The 20,066-nt window shown below is 39.6% G+C and overlaps 1 protein-coding gene across 5 annotated transcripts in view; it reads left to right on the top strand.

Annotated features, from left to right (window-relative positions):
- Positions 1-20,066, top strand: part of Crebrf (CREB3 regulatory factor) — a 72,053-nt gene that overhangs the window by 17,136 nt on the left and 34,851 nt on the right. For 3 of the 5 annotated variants that reach the window (XM_050164777.1, XM_050164618.1, XM_050164703.1), the window contains exons 2-4: positions 11,556-11,750; positions 13,992-14,117; positions 16,360-17,455. In XM_050164777.1, coding sequence (XP_050020734.1) covers positions 11,742-11,750; positions 13,992-14,117; positions 16,360-17,455 — 1,231 coding nt within the window. In that variant the 5' untranslated portion in view covers positions 11,556-11,741. Of the gene's footprint in view, positions 1-11,555; positions 11,751-13,991; positions 14,118-16,290; positions 17,456-20,066 lie in introns of those variants that run through there. The other 2 variants (XM_050164851.1, XM_050164935.1) reach the window with 2 other exon arrangements.

Genomic DNA, 20,066 nt, shown 5'->3' on the forward strand with positions numbered 1-20,066 from the left:
AGGCAGGCGGATCTCTGTGAATTCAGGGCCAGCCTGGTCTATAAGAGCTAGTTTCAGGACAGGCTTCAGAGATACATAGAAACCCAGTTTAAAAACAAACAAAAAAAAAAGAGAGAGAAAAAGAAAGAAAGAAAGAAAGAAAGAAAGAAAGAAAGAAAGAAAGGAAGAAAGAAAGAAAAGCTCTGTATTGTACGTGTGCCATGTGCCCACTGAGGCCAGAAGAGGGCATGGGAACCTCTGGAGCAGGAGTTAGAAGTGGTTATAAGGTTTCTGATATGGTTCTAGGAACCAAACTCAGGTTCTCTGTAAGAACAAATGACCACGGAGCCATCTCACTAGGCCAGGTTTTTTCCCTGAAGTTTTATTTTTACCTGTGTATGCCACATGCATATGGGTTTTGATGGAGGACAAAAAAAGGTTGTTGGATCCCCGTGAGCTGAAGTTATAGTCAGTTTTGAGCCACTCAAAGTGGGTTCTGGAACCCAAACCCCAGACCTCTGGAAGAGGCCCAACCTGTTTTGTTGAGCCATTTCTCCAGCCCCTAGTGTTAGTTTCTCAGACAAGATCTTAATGTAGCCCAGACTGTGAAACTCAGTGGTCATCTAAGATGGCTTCAAATCATCATGCTGCTATGCTACCACAGTGTTCATCTTAAGTAGAGTATTTAATCTAAAATCTCCTTTTTATAAAAGTTTTTTCTGGGCAATAAACTAAAGTGACACTTAGCTTTTGTGTTTGACTTGAAAAGAGGCAACTGCAAAGATCACTCAGTAGTTCCTCTAGCCCTGTGTTTATAAACCTGCTGCCTTAGTATCATGCTTATGATACAGCCAGTTTCATTATTGAAAAGGGGTGAAATCCAAAAAGAACGGCATAGTAAGTTTTGAAGAGCAGCTAGAGTCCAGAAGACAGGAGTGCTAGAGTTGGTAGGCTACCTTCAGGAATTTCCTGGTCTTGGTGTATACTCTGTATTTATTGAAGCTTGCACCAGTGTGAATTTTCAAGCTGCTGCTCTTATTCCTCTTCATGAGTTTTATAGATTTCTGTAGAACACTTGAGAAAATCATCTGTTGAAGGAGCTGGATTCTCTTAAACAATTGGAATAAATGAATTTTATGTCAGTTCAAAGCCTGGATTGAGTTGGTTTTTTCCTTTTTTTTTTTTTTTTTTTTCTCCTGAGACAGGGTCTCTGTGTAGTCCTGACTGTCCTGGAATCTACTCTGTAGACCAGGCTGACCTTGAATTCACAAAGACCCACCTGCCTCTGCCTTCTGAGTGCTAGGATTAAAGCTATGGACCTTTGCCTACTTTATTTACATTTTAAATTATATTTCTTCATCCTGTTCTCCCTAAACAAAAATTATTGTAGGCCTCTAAATACTCAAGTTCATACAGAGTTTTCTGGGAAATAAAAAAGAATTCAACTTTTGATATTTTTATTATCTGATATTAGTGTTTTTAATACAAATTAGGAAGCTATTGTAAGATAACTTGGCACACGTGGAGTGCTGCGCTCAATAAGTAAGTATTGAATGTCAGACTTCTTTTTAATGACCTCATTGCGTATGAAGAGTGCTTTACTTCTGACTCATTGTCCCCAAGGATCTGTGGTCTTGGAGATTTTTCATTCATTGTAAGCCAAGCTACCCAATTTCTGTCCCACAAAAGACATTAGTTTTGGAACTATAATGAAATAGGAATATGATGGTTAGTCAGAGATGTCACTATCAGTGAAAGCAAGGAAGAAGAAAGCTGTGAACAAACATAACACAAGCCAAGTCTCTCTGTTGGAGAGACTTCAGGGGGCAAGGTCAGATTGTAAGCATCTGAAGGGTGCTAGGGAGGTGGTAAGGTCAGTCTAATAGTCATGCTTATTTAAAGTGGAAGACACGGTTGGGAAGATTGTTTCACTTGTTATCTTGAATATTTTAGACATTACACAGACTTAGAAGTACAGTACTAAGATCTGGCAGGCAAGGGAGAGGATAACTTCAAAACAGGGCCTCATGCCTGGTGTGGTAGCATTTACCTGTGATTCCAGCATTCAGCTGGCACAGACCAAAGGATTGAGTTGGAGGGCAGCCTGATTTTCTTTAGGAAAATAGGGCTGGGTACAGTGGTAGAGGTGGGAGGATGGATCTCTGAGTTGTCTAGCCTGATGAACATAGTGAGTTCCAGGCCAGTCAGGACTACACAATGAAACTGTATCTTAAAATAACGAGGTCGGGGGAGAGGAAAAAGAAAAAAAAAACTGAAGCCTAAGACCTAGAGAGAGGAAAATTGTATAGGCAAATGTTGGAATGATTCAGGGTAGTGAGAGCCAGTAAAGGTTAAACTTAGATTATTTGTGTGCATTGTTAGGTAAGTGTTCAGTATATATTTATTAATAAAAAAACGTGTAGCATAAATTAGTAAAATGGTTAAGGAAGAGTTGAATCTGACATCAGTCCTCCACATCTGACTGTCAGAGAGATGGTTCTAATTTGAAACAGGAGCACTTGGATGGAGTTGCTGGCATAGTGTCTATGAGGTGGTGGGGTGTTAGCAAAGATACCCTAGCTGAAGGTGGTAGGCACATGCATGCATATTTGGAAGCTGAGGGAAATTTAGGATTGAGAGAAGAGTGTCTGTGGTGGTAGATTTGTTGAGAGGCATCATTAGTTAATGACCTTAGGCAGATCTTTTACTCTTGCTGAAGTGTTTTTTTTTTAATTCATATAAAATAGACAACGATATACTTTGACCAGAATAATTTTACCAAAATGCTGACTCCTGTTACTTCTCCAGATTTTGTCTTGCGCCTTGAATCTGTAAACAGTGGCACAAATATAAGCTGAATATTTTGTCCATAGTGATCACTAAAAGTCTCTGGGTTGGAAATGCAGTCTCTGCTTCTGTCAAGATTTTTTTCAGTGGCCCTATGCTCTGGAACAATTAAAATGCGTAAACCCAGGCTACAGAATACCCCTAAAGTCTTCTAGTCAGTGGTTTTGAGAAATAAGTAGCCCTTCCAGCTTGGCTTAACCCATTGTGATGGAGCCACCCCTGGGCTGGTTGAGAAAGAAAGCAGGTTGAGCAGGCCGGTATGCAGCACTCATCCATGGCCTCTGCCTCCAGGTTCCTACCCTGCTTGAGTTCCTTTTCTGACTTCTTTCATGATGAATAGTGATGTGGATGTATCAGCCAAATAAGTACTTTCCTTCTCAAGTTGCTTTGGTCATGGGGTTTTATTACAACAATAGTAGCCCTGACTAAGACAGTTGGGGTTTAGTTAAGGGATCATCTGGACTTTTTTATACTGTAGACTGTTTTTGCCATAGTGTAATAGCAGGGTGTGTGGTTAAAAATTCCTTTTTGTTAAAATGACTAAATAAAAATTTCAAATATTCAAAAAAAAGTAACTTGGGCTGGAGAGATGGCTCAGTGGTTGCCTGCTCTTCCAAAGGTCCTGAGTTCAATTCCCGGCAACCACATGGTGGCTCACAACCGTCTGTAATGAGGTCTGGTGCCCTCTTCTGGCCTGCAGACATACACACAGACAGAATATTGTATGCATAATAAAAATAAATAAATATTTTTTTTTAAAAAAGTAACTCTTCGGGGGCTGGAGAGATGGCTCAGAGGTTAAGAGCATTGCCTGCTCTTCCAAAGGTCCTGAGCTCAATTCCCAGCATCCACATGGCGCCTTACAACCATCTGAAATGGGGTCTGGTGCTCTCTTCTGGCCTGCAGGCAGACACACAGACAGAATATTGTATACATAATAAAGAAATAAATATAAAAAAAAGTAACTCTTCCTTCTAACTTAAATTATTTCAGAAAGGTGTGTTGATATCTTCTCTATTGGTTAAAAGGACTCCCCCCCCCCAGTCTTTTAAAGGAATTGAACAAATGTATGAGAAATCTTGTGTCTTCAAGACCTCAGTTCAAGGATAAAGATCACTTTTTAAAAAAAATATTATCTTATGTGTGTGAGTGTTTTGACTACATGTATGTTGGTGCACAGTATATATGTCTAATATGCACAGATGTCAGATGAGAGCTTTAGATCCCCTGGAACTGGAGTTACAGATGACTGTGTGCTGCCATGATGAGATTGAACCTGTGCAATAACAAGTGCCCTTAACCAGTGATCCATCTCTTCAGCCCTGAGAGAGCAGTTTTGAGATTTAGATTATCTCAGGTCCTCAGAATTATCAGCAGAATGTGACTTTTATTTATTCTTTTTATTTATTTTTTGGTTGCAAACCTCATTCAGCCCTTATATTTTAAAAACTCTTGTGAAGCTAATAGAAGACTTGAATTGACTGTTCAATAAAGGGGTTTTACAGGGTAGAAGTGCAGAAGGATCACAGGGGCTCAGTGCTGTTTGGGCCACTCAAATATCTTTTGATCTTTATATTTAATAATATTTATTCTTTGAGAATTTAATACATGCATACACTGCATTTGTTCATATTCACCTCAGCTCTCCTATTCACTCCCTTGATCTTTAAGAACAAAATCTAATCTGTCTTCTTAGTCTCATCTTTTTGTGTCTGTCTTTTATCTTTAAGAGCTGTTAGCAGTGGGACTGCAAGACTTGAGAAATAATAAGGGTCTTACACTAATAATTTTTGCTGGGTGGTGCATGCCTTTAATCCCAGCACTCAGAAGGTAATGATGGCAGGCATATCTCTGTTGAGTTCAAGGCCAGCCTGGGCTACAGAGCATAGTTTCAGGACAGCCAGAGCTGTTACACAGAGAAGCCCAGTGTGTTGGGTCAGGGGAGGGGGGAATTCTTGGCTCAAACTGTAATAGTATATTTTGGAATTTATATACCTGTAAAATTTTGAATCTAAAGTATGCTATTGAAGTGTAAAATGTGATTTTCCTGAAGTTCTTATACAAGAGCAGGACTGCATTGTGAGGGAACTTCCCCCAGTGCATTCTTGCAGAAGCTTTTGCTTCCTCAATGGTGTGAAGGTCTTGGGAGCTCTTAGCTCTGCTGTACCAGCAAGTAGTGGCTTGATTAATGTTGAAAGGGATTATTTTGACCAGAGTAGAGTGGTTTTCAAAGGGGAAAGAACTTTTGAAGAGAGTGAGTGAAGTGAACCATGTGTGACAGATGGGTTCTGGTTGGCTAAGGTACACAGGTGGTTGGTAAGCTGCCTTTCTTGCCAAACAAGAGAGGTCTCCTTGGGTGCACTCATTGTGTAAGCTTTATATGTGACTAAATCAGTAGTTTAGCCTTAGTGTCTCCTTCTGTCTTCCTCCCCTTCTCTCTCCTTTCCTCACATCTGTCTCTTTCCATCCTTCCTTTGTTTGCTTTCTTTCTTCCTTTAAGCTTCTGGAGAAACCCATTATTTAAATTAGTTCTTGGGACAGTTCCACCTGTTTTTCATTTGTTTTTATGAATCTCTCTATTCATACCTTGACTGTTTCAGAACTTGCTGTGTAGACTATGCTGGCCTCAGATTCAGAGATCTTACCTCTGCCTACTGAAAGCTGCTATAGCAGATGTGAGCCAATGTGCCCAGTGTCAGTCTCCGTATTTTAGAATGGTTTATCTCTATAGTTTAAAGACTTAAAAAAATTTGGAGTACAGACTAGTAAAGATTAGGACAGAACAAATTAACAATGTCCTGTGGATTACATAATAGTATATAGTGCATTGATATTTCTCGTCTAAAATACTTGGAAATTTGTAACCCCGTGTTTATTGCTTTATTCACTATAGCAAGGAATTGGAAGCAACCTAGTTGTCAATCTGTCTTAGTGTTGCTATTGCTGTGAAGAGACCATGGCAACTCTTAATAAAGAAAAACATTTATTTGGGGCAGGCTTGCAGTTTCAGAGATTTAGTCCATTATGTCATGGTGGGAAGCAAGACAGCATGCAGGCAGACATGTTGCTGAAGAGGTAGCTGAGAGGTCTACATCTAGATCCACAGGCAGCATGAAGTGAACTGTCATACTGGGCGTGGCTTGAGCATATGTGAGATCTCAGAGCCCACCTCCTTAGTGAAAGACTTCTTCCAACAAGGCCACACCTACTGCAACAAGACCACATCTCCTAATAGTGCCAACTCCCTGTAGGTCAAGTATTCAAAACATGAGTCTATGGTGGCCATACCTATTCGAATCACTACACCATCAACAGGTAGATGGATAGTGAAAATGTATAAAGTGGGTTACTATGTATAATATTAATCAAGGCCACACAATTCAGAAGGAATCCACATGTTCCTCATGTAGTTCCTAGCCTATAATATGCATATGTGTGCATATGCACATTATGTACATATGGGTGTAATAAAACATGAAGAAAGGAGATCAAGAAAGGACAAATATGTAATGAGGTGATAAGAAAGAATGGAATTTAAGTAATGGAACATGAGTTAGGAAAAAAGATATAAAACCAAATTCCTGGTTTTAGCTTTGTCAAGAACTTTTTTTGTTTCTGTGTGATGGGTAAGCGCGTAAAAATACAAAGGATTGTGAAAATGTAAATCCAAAGTGAACCGCATAGCTTCGGTGTGGCTACTCTAACTTTAGTTCATTGAATGGATTAGACTCTGTCTAATCTTGCTATGTGATATCTTTATTTTTTAATTTTCTATTTTTTGGTTTTTCAAAGCAGGGTTTTTTTGTTGTTGTTGTTATTTATTATTAAAGATTTCTGACTCCTCTCCGCCACCGCCTCCCATTTAGCAGGGTTTTTCTGTGTAGCGTTGGTGCCTGTCCTGGAATTAGTTCTTGTAGACCAAACTGGCCTTGAACTCACAGAGAACCACCTGCTTTTGTCTCTTGAGTGCTGGGATTAAAGGTGTGCACCACCACTGCCTGACTTGCTGTGTGATACCTTTTATTTACAAGTTCTTTACAATAAAATTTTAATTAAAGAGCAATAATTTAGAAATACAAAATACACATAAAAGCGTTTCACGTTTGTTACGCATTCTCACTGTGTGATTCTGGCTGGTGTGTTACTTGCTGTGTAGTTAAGGCTTACTTCAAACTTGTGGCAGTTTCCTTCCTCAGCCTCATGAGTGCTGGGGCTACAGGCATAAGCCAACATTCTTGGAACCAGTTTACCATTTTTAAGTATGTATATTAATTGTGTTGTGTAGCCAGCACCACTGTTTCCAAACATTTAACTATCTCAAACAGAAACTCTGTCCTTTAAATCACAACTCCAATCCCTCTGTTCTACTTCCTGTCTTTATGAATTTTCTCTGTTCTAGGCACTTGATGTAAGTGAAACTGTAACTGTTCTTTTATATCAGACTTAATTTACTTAATATAGTGTTTTTAAGGTTTGTTGTAATGTCTGTTAGAATTGCATTTGTCCTTGTTCTGTTGTGTATACATGGATGGCTATTTCAATTGTTTTTACCTCTTGGATATTATGTTTAATGCTGCTATGAATGTGGGTGTTTGCTGTTTAAGTCAAGAATAGAGTTTTCTGGATCGTGTGATAATCCTTTAACTTACTGAGAAACTACCAGACTCTCCCTTATCGTCTGTACCATTTTACATCTCTACTAGCAGTTCATGAGGGTTCTGATTATTTCTGTCCTTTTCAACACTTGTTATTCTCCATTTTTTAGATAATAGCTATACACTTGGGTGTGTCAAACATTTTAAACATTGCTCTGGTGATGTTGGATTACTCAGAAGGCAGTTTACTACTGAGGGGAGCTATTTTCGAATTACTAAAAGGAGTGAGTGGCCTAAACTACTGTAGTAAAAAGGCATTCTGACTGTCATGTGTAGATCTGCTTACTCATTTTAAAGAGGATGTGTGTGTGTGTTTATGTATATGATTCTTTCCTTTTTTATGCTGAGAGACAGACTGACACTGACTTGTTACGTAATCCAGATTAGCCTGGAATTTGAGCAATGATCCCCCTGCCTCAGTTACCGAAGTGCTGAGATTATTGGCATGAGCCACCACATTTCAATTAGTCTATAAAGAGGCTTCTGTGTTTCTTGATGTGACTAGGGAGTAGCCAAAACTTTCAGGGACACAGGGGCCTGGAGCTCACCAGTCAACTCTTGGGTTTTGTTTTTGAAGTCATTTATGATGAATTGTTTGCATGGAGTTAGGGATGAACTTCTGTAAGCTGTCTTTTGACTGTGTGTACTATGTTACTTTAGCTGTTGCCCTATCTGATGTGCATAGTAAGCCTTAGCCTGTGTCTAGAGAACCAAAGACCCGAGAGCTGGACCTGGCAGGGCTGTAAAAGTGATTGGAACTATCTTTTCTTCAGGTTCCATTGCTGTTCAACGTTTACTGAGCCCACCTCCCTGTCTCAACAGAGCTGGGCTCCAGTGCAGAATTGATTATGATACCTAGAAAAAGTTGCTGAATATTTTTTTTAAAACCCAGGTCCAGAACCTCTTTAGGCAGATATACCGATGGTCCAGTTTTGTCTCCCCTGAAAAATGCACATAACTTCCCTGAGAACTGGTAAGCCAGTGCTGTGAGCAAAAGGAAGAGTGACTGGGAAACTGCAACCACTTCCTTGTTTGTCTTTTATCTGGAAAAGGATTAGATTATACAGTTTTAGAGCAATGTCTCATGGGAGATGCTGTGTGATGGTAATTCTTAGAGAAGATACCTGTGTCTTCCACTCCTGTTACATAATTAAGGAAAATAGCCTGTACTGCAGATGTAAGAGATAAGATAAAATTTTATTTTAAGGCAAGGTTTCATTGTGTAGCCTTGGCAGACCTGGAACTCACTATGTAGACAGGCTGGCTGAACTCAAAGAGATCTGCCTGCCTCTATCTCCTGAGAGTTGGTATTAAAACTTTGTGCACCATGCCCTGTCCTTGGCTTTCAATTTTTAAAAAATTTCTTTCTCTCACTCTGTGTGTGTGTGTGTGTGTGTGTTTGTGTTTGCACTCTCACGTACATGCTCCAAGGGGTACATGTGGATGGATGTTGGGAGGACAACTTTTTGAAGTCACTTCTCTCCTTCTACTTAATCTGTGGATGAAACTCAGGCTTGAGAAGCAAGTGCCTTTGCCCACTAAACTATCTGGTCAGCCTTTGCTTACAATGTAATGTGTTTTATTAAACCACTTTTGTATATATGTGTAATTATACTTCGTTCTTATTCATTTATCCCAGTGTTCTATTCATTCATGCTTCTAAATAATTCCCCCTTCTGCTTTTGTATCATATAATCCATTGTCCTTTCTTCCTCCCTCCTTCTTTCCCTCCCTCCCTCTCTCTGAGCTAGAGTCTCTTGTTATGTATACTTCCCAAGCTGGCCTTGAATTCACTACCCTCTGCTTCAGGCTTTCTGGGTAGCTGGCATTACTAACATGAAATCATACCAATTAATGTTTTCTTTTCCTTCCCTTTCCTTCCTTTCTCCTTCTCTTCTCCTTTCCTTTTTCCCTTTTTAGAGATGACAAAACTGAGTCCTAAAATTGTTATTATCGCCCAGTGCTGTGTAATATCCAGGTGAAAACTGTGACTAACAAAGTCTGCCCTTTTTTGGCTTCTCTGCTAGATCAGGCTATTAGGGTAGCATCATTAGTAGACACCAGTAAGTATATGTTGACTAGGACTTCATTCTTCCCACAGTTTCAAACCTTGGTGCTTGTAATGGTAAGTTTCAGATTTTAGTAAGTAACAGCCCCATAGTCAGGTTATGTAGATTGCCAAGATTTTACTAGTCAATTTAGTTGAGAGGCGTAGCATGAAGAAATTGCCTTCTTGGAACTAAATAATAGGTCTAGAAAAGATGACATGACTTTCTTCCCAGAGTAATCAGAGGGAGAGTAGTGGTAGGCTGTATACCTGCTGGGCCCCATCAGGTTACCTGAGCAAAAAAAAGCTTGTCTGTCAGGGTTCTGCATAATATTTTATCTCCTTAGACCAGCAGTTCTCAACCTTTCTAATGTTGTGACCATTAATATAGTTCCTCATGTTGTGGTGACCTCCAATCATAAAATTATTTTTGTTGATACTTCATAGCTGTAATTTTGCTACTCTTATGAACCGTAATGTCAGTATTTATGGAGATAGAGATTTGTCAAAGACCAAAGGAGTTGCAACCCACAGATTGAGAACGGCTGTCTTAGACTGTTGACTGGACTGAAAAGCATTGTGGACTCTGTTTCTGGGCCTACCACGTTTGCCAGTGTTTCCTCAGCTGGACCAGTATAAGTAGATGTGAGAGCCAGCTGTGGAAGGGCCAACAGACATCCAGGAAATACAAATGACTGTTAGTTCATTAGCCTAATTAAGTAGAACAATTAGTCTCTTCTCTCATTTGTTCAAGCAGTCAGTCTTGAACAGTGTTCTCTCTTTTCCTCTAATCTCCTGAATGTGAGAACCTAAGAAGACAGTTCAATTTAAGGAGTGATGGCTTTTCTTTTTTTTTTTTTTTTTTTTTTTTTTTTTTTTTTNTTTTTTTTTTTTTTTTTTTTTTAAGAAGTGACATTGTGTCTGGACTGAATGAAAGCAAGAGCAGGTCACTGGTTTTTAGCTCTAGGGAGATGAGGAGGATCTATTAAAGTGCACTGCTGAGCTCCACACCTTCAGTTTATGTCCTGCTGGTAAGGTTAAGACCTGTAATTCTGCATTTCTGATGCATCCGGGTGGATGTTGATGGTTCTAGGATCATACTCTGAGAATCGCTTTCCAGAAAGGATGCAGTTGGGTGTAGCTTTTCAGTTTCTCTCCATTAAGGTTTTCATAAACAAGGGAAGAAAGCCTCCACTTCAAGATGTCATGCCCAGTGATTGCAGTCAGCTTAGCCCACCCCTTGGAAATACTGTGCAAAGTAGTTCTTGTCCCATTTACCACATGCAGGCCATTAAAAATGGAGCAATTTTTCCCTTTGGAGGCAATAGTTTGCGTATACTTCATGAAGTCACTGGGCTAGGCAGTAACTAGAGAGCACCTTGTAGCCTAAAATAGTAACTTTTAAAGGACAGCTTTTATGTCTAAATCAAAGGATAATGTTCGTGAACTTATAGATGTGATGTTTAATGTAGAAGGTATGTTAAATTCTCTTCCTGTTTGTATGACAGGTGTAGAGTTACAAGAGATGAAACTGGAGTTCACTTTCATAGTCAGTATATAGTAAATGTTACGATGGGTTTTCAAAAGATGATGGAGGGAATGAGAGCTTGACTCTAAAATAGTTTTCAAATCACAGAAAGGATGAGGATATATCAAAGTGTTTTAAAAAGACTGTTACAGATTTATTTATTTACATGCTTGCTTATTTGATACGGAGTCTTTCTGAGTAACCTTCTGTAGCTCAGGGTAGCCCAACCCTGTGATCTTTTTATCTATCTCCAGAGTGCTGGGATTATAGGTGTATGTCATTGCTTTAGGCTGCTGATTGATTATTGACCAACCTTATTTTAGAAATAAACAATGTTAAAGGGTATACTTCAGAATAGTAGATACTACAAAATGAAAAAAAATCTTGAAAATTCAACTATAAGACTTATTTAAAGCACAGTGTTCTTTATTAATGTTCTTTTGAAAGGTCAACTTGTTTTCAATGGAGCTCAGTGAAATTACTTTCTGTTATTTGACAGAACTACAAAATTATTTTTTTAAAAAAGTGGTGACCCAAGCAGTTGAACTGAAGGCATTCTGGGAAAACGTGCTGTTTATTGTGAGAATCATCTTTGATCTTGGAATTAAAAGTAAAGCTGGAAAGAAATTTACAAACAAGACAAAGAAGAAGTTTGGAATTGGACTCACAGGATCTGGGCTTGGAAATGCCTCAGGTAAACCACATGTGGAGGAGTATACAGTTTGATTCTCTGTGCTGGTAGAAAGGGCACAGTGTTGCCCTTTCTGCATCTTAACACAGCTTGACACACTAGCTTCAAAGACAGCTTATTTCCGCCTTCACCTAGATGTGAGTACATGCTCTCTTGTTCCTCATTTGCTGTAGCCTTGAATATTTCAATGAGCTTGACACAAGGAGCATGGTGAGTACGTAGGTTAGTTGCTACATCTTTGTTTATGAGGACAGAATGAATTACCCAGAAATTTAATCTGCCACCCAAATCCCGTTTTTGATTCTGGTATTTTGCTTCCCAACTCTTCATTTTCTTTTACAACAGTTCAGAAGTGGTGATTCTGTTTTACACATGGACGCACACACATCTATATGTTCTGTAAACATGTCTAAGAGTGGTATATAGTCTCATTCATATTCATATTCTCATTCTCTCTCTTTCTTGACCTGGTCTTGCTGTGTAGGTGAAACTGGTTTCAATATAGCAGTCTTACTGCTTTGGCCCTGAAAATGCCTAAATCATAGACATACAGTACTACACCGAGCTGAGACAACTCTTTTAATTGGTCTCTTTGGGTTTGAGGCAATCACTGAAATAAGAACTGGAAGCTCATTTGTCCCCATTCTTCTTCTTCAGACTTTCCCCTTTTCCTTTCTCATAGTTAATTTTCACCCTCACTCCCAGAGTGAGTGCTGGAAAGAAGTCTAGAAATAATGAACAGTTAGGGACACCTAGGAGGGACTGTGTAGGACTGTCCCCTGAGCACAGGGCTAAAATAATTGTTAGGATGGTTTAGTGACTTTGCAGCAGAGTGTAAGGAAGAGGACTTGGTAACTGACACTTAAAAGATCAGAGGCTGGTGTCCATCCCAAGATCTGTGACAAAAGGACCACATGTCCCTTTTTAGAGTTTGTGTCTAAATAAACAAGGTATGGCTTGCTGTTTATTGACTACTTGAATTAGGATATTAAAACTTGTTCTTAAACAAAATTTTTCTAGGAAGAAAGACCCCAAAGTTTTAGAAGGTCTGGGGAAACTATAAACAAAGCGGCTGATGTGGGAGTATCTAGGAGAGCAGTGAGAAGGCAGGTTAGGGTAGATGAGCAGTGTGGAAGGAGAACGTAGGTGCATAGACCGCTAATGCCTTATAGAACTCTTTGCTGTACCACCTTGTGGGAGAGTAAGAAGAATGTTTGTAGTGTTTCTCGCTTTCTCCTTCCTTCCTTTATTTTTTTTTCTTTTCTTTATTTTTTGATTTTTCGAGACAAGGTTTCTCTGTAGCTTTGGAGCCTGTCTTGGAGCTGAGATGCTCTCTAGACCAGGCTAGCCTCAAACTCATAGAGATCTGCTTGCCTCTGACGCCCGAGTGCTGGGATTAAAGGCGTGCGTCACCTCCACCTGGGCTCATTTCTTTATTGGAGTTACATTTCAGAATGTGGCTTTTATTTGTGCCAGGGTGTACAGCTGAGGTGGTTTGGATAGGTGATGAAATGTAAAAAGAAGAGAGAAATCTAAAGATCAAGCCCACTTTTCTAGCTGTGTCTTGGAGACTTAGGAGGCCCTTGTGTTGTTCATGTTGGTTGGACTGAAGATACCTAAATTGGGCTGGCAAGATGGCTTAGTGGGTTAAAGGCTCTTGCCACAGAGCCAATTGGCTTGAGTTCAGTCTCCTATCCCACATGATGAAAAGAGAGAACTGACTTCTGCAAGTTGTCCTCTGACCTCCACATCTCTCCCCACCCCTCAAATTAAAATTATAAAAAGATGTCCATGATTATCTTTTTTTTTTTTGGAAAGTAAGATATTGGATTCAGGAATATAGTTAAATCTGACTTACTACTGCTTCAGCCCTAAGAAAACGGGAGAACATTTCTACTTCAGGGAAATTAGAACAGTCTTGTTAGAGAAAGATTTTAAGAAATGTTTATAAAACTTAAATTTAAGTAGCCAAACAAACAAACAAATGGCATCTCTAGTGACTCAGCTTCAGTTTTTAGGAGTTGTTTTTAAGAATCGCTGTTCTGACTTTTTTCTATACATCTTGGCTGTTTTCCTCACAGACAGGTCCATGCTCAGTGCTAGTTAAAACTCTTGGTGTGCCCTATAGAAGAGACAGAATTATTTCCTGAAATAAATTATGTGCTGGGATAAGGACAGGCGTGTGTAGTAAGTTGGACTTGAAGCTGTCTTTAACCTCCTAAAGTGAAAATGGTTTTGTTGTAGCCCAGCGTAAGCGGAATGGACCCGCCTTTTGGGGATGCCTTTCGAAGCCACACCTTTTCAGAACAGACTTTGATGAGCACAGATCTCTTAGCCAACAGTTCTGATCCAGATTTCATGTATGAGCTGGTAAGCAACTTTTCTTGGTTTTAGTTTTAATTGATTTGAGATCAAAATGATGTCATAGAGTTTTTATTTATAAATGTCTGAAAAGAGAAAATAATGAACATGATATGGAGGCTCACACAGGTAAAACCATTACCTGAGAGGCTGAGGAAGAAGGATTGCGGGGACCATACAGAATAGATTTTAAGAAAAGGAAAAGGATATAACTAGGAGTCAGGCTGATTCTTGTGACTAAGTCTAGTAATTTCTGAAAGATACCCAAATTGATTGAAGTAGCATGTGAAGAGGTTGTCTGTCCTCAAGTCTAGTTGTTCACAAGGAGAGTAAGCTGTGTGTTAAAGGGCTTTTTAGCTCACAAACTAAGAACTGATGTATACGTAAGATGTGTGGTAGAGATGGCAAGACAAATTAGCAGCTCCAAGCTTCTCCAGCTTTTTGAGGTAGATAAAAAATTCCCACAGGGAAAAATAATTTATTTTGAGTATGGGGTACTATGCACTACATGTACGCGTGTCCATAGAGGCCAGAAGAGGATGTCTGATTCTGTGGAACTGGACATTTGTGAGCCACCATGTGGATGCTAGGAATGGAACCGAGGTATTTTTCAAGAGCAGCAAGTGCTCTTAATTGTAGCCATCTCTGCAACCCCACCTTTCCTCTTCTTTTCTTTTCTTTTTGTAAGGCAGGATCTCACTTTGTAGCTTTGGCTGGCCTGGAGCTTTCTGTGTAGACTGGCCTCAAACCTCACAGATAACCTGCCTACTTTGGCTTCATGAGTGCTGAGATTAAACTTTTATGCCACCATGCCTAGCCCAAAGGGGGGAAATAATTTATTTTTTAACAGTGCACATGAGTGAAGGTGCCCAAAGATGCCAGAGGTGTCAAATCTCCCCTGGAGCTGAGAGTTAAATGTGGTTGTGAGCTTCCAGACAACATCCTGGGAAACTGGTTTGGTTCCTTTAGAAGAGCAGTAAAAAACTGCTGTGCCATCTTTTTTCTACCCCCAATATAATTTTAATTATATGTAATTTAAACAACACAGAAATGCTGAAAAATTGTGAATTTGAGTGCACATCTGTGAATTCATTAAAAACAATTGAATTTTATGCCTAATAAAACTGGGGTATGGTATATATAAACTACTTAAGTGAGACTACTCACACATACAGACATACACAATCCAACACAAAATAAATGCAAACTATAAATTAAATGGAACAAAGTAAACTGGAACACTGAAAATCCATTCCCTTTCTGAGCCTCCACTCTTCAGATTTTCCCCCAAAGGTAACTAATGCCAGCAGATAGGATGAATATGTACACATTTGAACATATTTTTTACTTTGAGTGGATAATGTATTTGTATACTTTAGTTTGCCCCCCCCAGTTTATTTAGTCTGTGTGTATGTGTTTAGGTGATGGTTTTCTCCTTGCATCATATGGATCCCAGGGGTTTGATTGAGGTGGTCAGGCTTGGCGTCAAGCCTTTACCCACTGAGCCTTCTTTTAGCTGGAGTTTGCTTTTTCTAAACATAAAAATGTATGATGGATAGCCTTTTGTGTTAGTGCATTAGGGCTCAACTTCTTTTTCCATGACTGTAGAATGTAACTACATTTTATTTTACTTTATTTATCTTTGAGACAGTTTTACCATTTAACTCTGGCTAGCCTGGAACTTACTATGTAAACCAGCCTGGCCCCAAACTCCCAGAGACAGTCCTGTTTCTCCCTTCTGAGTGCATTAATGGTGTGTGCTTCCACTCTATGAATGTTTTTGCTACATTGTAAAGTCACATCTTTGCAGTGCTGAGGGATATCTAACTTCCCATGCCAAGAATTAATACCTAGGTTTTACAATTTTACAGTCAACTTTTGGCAGTCTCTGGGCTCTTTGCCTCCATATTTACTTAAGTTGAGGTATTCTGTAATGAAGATTAGGTCTTCAATATTTGCTTCTTACTTGAATTTAATTTCTAAAGAGAACTTCTAAGATCACAAGAGGCTTTGATGTTTGGACCCATACTTTAGTACTTTAGTTTTTCAAAGAGTGTATTTTCCTACTTTTTCTTGTTCATTGAAATGAAGGTGTTTAGATAGATGTAAGGGGAAGGTATCATGTCAGTAGCTTTTATTTTAAAACAGACCAGAGGTAGAGTATTTGTTTTGATATTTGCAGGTATGGATGGAGGTGAATATTTTCTTCCTAAAGCATGGTATGTGATTTCCCATTTTAAACCTTCCTTAGGATAGAGAGATGAATTATCAACAGAATCCTAGAGACAACTTACTTTCTTTGGAAGACTGCAAAGACATTGAAAATCTGGAGTCTTTCACAGATGTCCTGGATAATGAGGATGCTTTAACCTCAAACTGGGAACAGTGGGATACATACTGTGAAGACTTAACTAAGTACACCAAACTAACCAGCTGTGACATCTGGGGGACAAAAGAAGTGGACTACCTGGGTCTTGATGACTTTTCTAGCCCTTACCAAGATGAAGAGGTCATAAGTAAAACTCCAACCTTGGCCCAGCTTAATAGTGAGGACTCTCAGTCTGTTTCTGATTCCCTTTATTATCCCGATTCCCTCTTCAGTGTCAAACAAAATCCCTTGCCCCCATCATTCCCTAGTAAAAAGATCACAAGTAGAGCAGCTGCCCCTGTGTGTTCTTCAAAGACACTTCAGGCTGAGGTCCCATTGTCAGACTGTGTCCAAAAAGCAAGTAAACCTACTTCAAGCACACAGATCATGGTGAAGACCAACTTGTATCATAATGAAAAGGTAAATTTTCATGTTGAATGTAAAGACTATGTAAAAAAAGCAAAGGTCAAGATCAGCCCTGTACAACAGGGCTGGCCTTTGCTGAGCCAGGCACACACAGATGCAACCAAGGAGAACACCTGCTATTGTGGAACTGTGGCTAAGAGACAGGAGAAAAGGGGAATGGAGCCTCATCGGGGTCATGGCACTCCTGCTTTGCCTTTCAGAGAATCCCAGGAGCTATTACTTAGTCCTCTGTCCCAGAGAGGTCCTGGGTCAGTTGCCACAGCAGAGAGTGGCAGCCTTTCTGCCAGCACTTCTATTTCAGAGTCATCCCAGAAAAAAGAAGAGCACAATTATTCTCTTTTTGTCTCTGACAATATGAGAGAATACCCAACCAAATGCAGTCCTGAAGATGATGAGGATGATGAAGATGATATTGATGATGAAGACCATGATGAAGGGTTTGGCAGTGAGCATGAGCTTTCTGAAAATGAAGAAGAGGAGGAGGAGGAGGAGGAGGAAGAGGATTATGAGGATGACAGAGACGATGATATTAGCGACACATTCTCTGAACCAGGTATAACTCTGCAGCTTATTAAATTGACCTTTCTATTTACTGTTTGAGATAGAAGGCTTTTTGGATGGTTTGTTTATTTGGTAGATTAAATAACTGTGTCTTTGTTTAGATCAAAAGTATCTTTCTATTCACATAGTTCTAAAGCCATTATTTATGCTTATGATCTTTTGTGCCTATGTCATAATTTGTGACTTGATTCTATGAGTACTTATTCTTAATCATTTTTTGTTAAGTGACCTACTTTGCCACCCTCTTGAACACTTAAGTGAAGATTTAAAATACATTGCTCTCTTTTGCTTGTCCTCCTCCTGTGGCTAAGGTGCATGTAGAATAGTGAACCAAGTGATGTCAGCTCTTATCACTCATACCTAGCAAAAACCTCCTTAGTGAATAGTTTGAAGGCAAGCCTTTTCTTTGTGTCTGCTGTATTTTAGTAAGAAAATATATACTATACCAGATGTGGTCAATGCCTATAATCCCAACACTTGGAGACAGAGGCAGGAGGATCACCACAAGTTTGAGGTCAGACTGGTCTATGTAGTTGGTTCCAGGCCAGTCAGACTACATAATGAGAGCCTGTTTCTAAAAAGCAACCAATAGAAGCTGGAGAGATGGCTCCAGTGGTTGGGAGCTGGACCTTGGTTCAATTCCCAGCACCCACTTGGCAACTCATAACTGTCTATAACTCCTGTACCAGGGCATCCAGCACCCTCACACAGATAGACATGCAGGCAGAACACCAGTGTACATAAAGTACAAATAAATAAATTATAAAAAATTAAAAAAAATAAAAACAACAAATAGAAAAACATACAGCTTGAAGAACATGAAGGAGGATGCTTCATTTAGTGTATAGTACATATAAATCAAAGAGAAAAAGAAACAGACTCTGTGGGGAGCTGCTTCACCTTAACATCTACATGTTTGGACTGTAGCCACTATTGGCTGACACTATTTATAAAAATCTTATGGCCAAGTGACACACAGTTAAAAATGCACAAAGAAGTGAAGTTTAAGCAAAAGTTACTTGCTTCAAAATTAGTTTTTGGTTTTTCAAGACAGGGTTTCTCTGTAGCTTTGGTTCCTGTCCTGGAACTAGCTCTTGTAGACCAGGCTGGTCTCGAACCTACAGAGACCTGCCTCTGCCTCCCAAGTGCTGGGATTAAAGGCATGCACCACCACCGCCCAGCTTCAAAATTAGTTTTGATATTAACAATTCTGCATAAAACCAGATAAAAATGAAATTTCGTAAGTTATCAAAGAGCCCCTTTGTTTAAAACGGTGATTGCTGGCATTTCAGGCACTCTAAATGTTGACATTATTCTGAACATGGACAGTAACTATGTCATAGCTAGTGCAGCACTCCTTGTATGCATGCATGCACACATAGTGCATGTATGCACGAGTGGGTGGGTATGGTTGCTGCAGTGTTGGGTTAAACCTTGGCCTTCACACATGCTAGGTAAGCCTGCCACTGAGCTATATCCTTCCAAAGCACTTCTATTTATGAAAGTTTTTCCCTGTTTAGAAATTTTTTTTAAAATTCAGGTGCTTAGATTTATTTGATACCACAAGTTGTTTGATTTGGGTAGGTTTTCTTTTTCATTTTTTTGGGGGGGAGGTGTTTCAAGACAGGGTTTCTCTGTGTAGTTTTGGAACCTGTCCTGGAACTCACTACATAGAACAGACTGGCCTCGAACTCCCAGAGATCCACCTGCCTCTGTCTCCCGAGTGCTGCGATTAAAGGTGTGCGCCACCACTACCCGGCGGATATATATTTATTATATTGTGGTTATCACATGTTAACACCTACCACTTGACATAATTATCTTCTTTTCTTTTTTCGAGACTTACTCTGTTAGCAGTATAGTATTTTTTTTAAAGGTGTGCGCCACCACTGCCTGGCTTTTTTTAAGACTTAGTTATTTATTATGTATACAGTATTCTGCCTGCATGTCATAAGAGGGCACTAGATCTCATCACAGATGGTTGTGAACCATCATGTGGTTACTGGGAATTGAACTCAGGACCTCTGGAAGAGCAGCCAGTGCTCCTAACCTCTGAGCCATCTCTCCAGCCCAGCATTATAGTATTAATTACATGTGCTATTCTGTCTGTAAATTAGATCTCTAGACGTACTCTGCAAAACAGAAATTGCTCTTTGAGCAACACTTCACATGTCTACAGGTCTCTAGCACCTGGCAACCGTGCTCTCTACTTCTCTATGTTTGACTTTAGATTCCACATGTGAACTTTGCAGTTGTCTTTCTCTGTCTGTGCTACTTTACTTGGCATCACAAGTAAATTCATCTTACCATAAATGTAAGCCTTAAAGGATAAGTAATATAGGGGCTGGAGAGATGGCTCAGTGGTTAAGAGCTTTGCCTGCCTGCTCTTCCAAAGGTCCTGAGTTCAATTCCCGGCAACCACATGTGCTCACAACCATCTGTAATGAGATTTGGTGCCCTCTTCTGGCCTTCAGGGACACATGCAGTGTAATCTTGGGCTGGAGAGATGGCTCAAAGGTTAAGAGAACTGACTGCTGTTCCGGAGGTCCTGAGTTTAATTCCCAGCAAACACATGATAGCTCACACCCATCTATAATGAGATC

Source organism: Alexandromys fortis, unplaced genomic scaffold (genome assembly GCF_014885135.2).
Source record: "Alexandromys fortis isolate MF-2015 unplaced genomic scaffold, M_Fortis_MF-2015_v1.1 scaffold_29, whole genome shotgun sequence".
NCBI lineage: Eukaryota > Metazoa > Chordata > Mammalia > Rodentia > Cricetidae > Alexandromys > Alexandromys fortis.